Source organism: Ailuropoda melanoleuca, unplaced genomic scaffold (genome assembly GCF_002007445.2).
Source record: "Ailuropoda melanoleuca isolate Jingjing unplaced genomic scaffold, ASM200744v2 unplaced-scaffold71502, whole genome shotgun sequence".
In the NCBI taxonomy this organism is placed as follows: Eukaryota; Metazoa; Chordata; class Mammalia; order Carnivora; family Ursidae; genus Ailuropoda; species Ailuropoda melanoleuca.
In genome coordinates, this window is record NW_023246618.1 from 1 (window position 1) to 2,254 (window position 2,254).

Genomic DNA, 2,254 nt, shown 5'->3' on the forward strand with positions numbered 1-2,254 from the left:
GACGCCAGCGGCCCGCAGACAGATACCAGCCCCTGTCCCGAAACAAGCGCACGGAGCACCGCGACGACGAGCAGGCACAATGTCGAAAGGACCATCAGTGGGCATTGATCTGGGCACCACCTACTCCTGCGTGGGCGTCTTCCAGCATGGCAAGGTCGAGATCATCGCCAACGACCAGGGCAACCGCACCACGCCGAGCTACGTGGCCTTCACCGACACCGAGAGGCTCATCGGCGACGCCGCCAAGAACCAGGTGGCCATGAACCCCACCAACACGGTCTTCGATGCCAAGCGCTTGATCGGCCGCAGGTTCGAGGACGGCGTGGTGCAGTCGGACATGAAGCACTGGCCCTTCAACGTCATCAGTGACGGCGGCCGCCCCAAGGTGCAGGTGGACTACAAAGGCGAGACCAAGTCCTTCTACCCTGAGGAGGTCTCCTCCATGGTGCTCACCAAGATGAAGGAGATCGCCGAGGCCTACCTGGGCAAGACTGTATCAAATGCTGTTGTAACCGTTCCAGCTTACTTCAACGACTCTCAACGTCAGGCGACCAAAGATGCGGGCACAATTGCTGGGTTGAACGTTCTTCGAATCATCAATGAGCCCACGGCTGCCGCCATTGCCTATGGCTTGGACAAGAAGGTTGGTGCCGAAAGGAACGTGTTGATCTTTGACCTTGGTGGTGGCACTTTTGATGTGTCCATCCTCACAATAGAAGATGGGATCTTTGAGGTGAAGTCCACTGCCGGAGACACCCACTTGGGTGGTGAAGATTTCGACAACCGAATGGTTAACCACTTTGTGGCCGAGTTCAAGCGCAAACATAAGAAGGACATCATCGATAACAAGCGGGCGGTCCGTCGTCTGCGCACTGCCTGTGAACGCGCCAAGCGCACCCTGTCGTCCAGCACACAGGCCAGTATTGAGATCGACTCTCTCTACGAAGGCATCGACTTCTACACCTCCATCACCAGGGCCCGCTTTGAGGAGCTGAACGCAGACTTGTTCCGAGGAACCCTGGACCCAGTGGAGAAGTCTCTCCGCGATGCCAAGCTCGACAAGGCCCAGATACATGATATTGTACTGGTAGGAGGGTCCACCCGCATTCCTAAGATCCAGAAGCTGCTGCAAGATTTCTTCAACGGGAAGGAGCTGAACAAGAGCATTAACCCTGATGAGGCTGTGGCCTACGGTGCAGCTGTGCAAGCGGCCATCTTGTCGGGAGACAAGTCTGAGAACGTACAGGATCTCTTGTTGCTTGATGTCACCCCCTTGTCATTGGGTATTGAGACGGCTGGCGGAGTCATGACCGTATTAATTAAACGAAACACCACCATTCCCACCAAACAGACCCAGACCTTCACCACCTATTCGGACAACCAGCCTGGAGTGCTGATTCAGGTTTATGAAGGCGAGAGGGCTATGACCAAGGACAATAACCTCCTGGGGAAGTTTGAGTTGACTGGCATTCCTCCAGCGCCACGCGGGGTGCCTCAGATCGAGGTAACGTTTGACATCGATGCCAATGGCATCCTAAACGTGTCTGCTGTGGACAAGAGCACTGGCAAGGAGAACAAGATCACCATCACGAACGACAAAGGCCGATTGAGCAAGGAAGATATTGAGCGCATGGTCCAGGAAGCCGAGAAATACAAAGTTGAGGATGAAAAGCAACGGGACAAGGTATCCTCCAAGAATTCCCTGGAATCTTATGCATTCAACATGAAGGCCACCGTGGAGGACGAGAAGCTGCAAGGGAAGATCAGCGATGACGATAAGACGAAGATCTTGGAGAAGTGCAACGAAATCATTGCCTGGCTGGATAAGAATCAGACTGCTGAGAAGGAGGAGTTTGAGCATCAGCAGAAGGAGCTGGAGAAAGTGTGCAACCCGATCATTACCAAGCTGTACCAGGGTGCTGGTGGTATGCCAGGTGGAATGCCGGGTGGCATGCCCGGTGGCTTCCCCGGAGCAGGCGGGGCTCCAGCTGGCAGTGGTGGCTCATCCGGCCCCACCATTGAAGAAGTCGATTAAAGATGGAAACATTTCCAGCGGGTTTTGTCGTCGTGGTCGATCCAAGGACACATTTTGTAACAGTGGCTGTTCAGACACAATTCCACATGGAGGCTGCTGAGCACTTTCTGGGCATTTCAGAGTACTTGAATCTGGGGAGGGCAGGAGAACAGCATTGCACTTTACTTTATCCGTACTGTAACACATTGAGTCCTGACGAATAAAATCTATTTAATTGGC

General features: G+C 54.0%; 1 protein-coding gene across 2 annotated transcripts; it reads left to right on the forward strand.

Annotated features, from left to right (window-relative positions):
- Window positions 1-79: 79 nt before the first annotated feature.
- LOC117800506 (heat shock cognate 71 kDa protein-like) lies at window positions 80-2,035 on the forward strand. Of its 2 annotated transcripts, XM_034653056.1 has the most exons (2): window positions 80-1,466; window positions 1,935-2,035. In XM_034653056.1, the coding sequence occupies exons 1-2, from the start codon at window positions 80-82 to the stop codon at window positions 2,033-2,035; spliced, it is 1,488 nt and encodes a 495-aa protein (XP_034508947.1). The 2 variants fall into 2 exon arrangements, with proteins under 2 accessions (XP_034508947.1, XP_034508946.1); XM_034653055.1 differs by having other exon boundaries at window positions 80-2,035.
- Window positions 2,036-2,254: the final 219 nt, after the last annotated feature.

What these genes read in the sequence shown, in the direction of transcription:
- LOC117800506 (XM_034653055.1), top strand. Translation starts at nt 80, where the DNA reads ATGTCGAAAGGACCATCAGTGGGCATTGATCTGGGCACCACCTACTCC.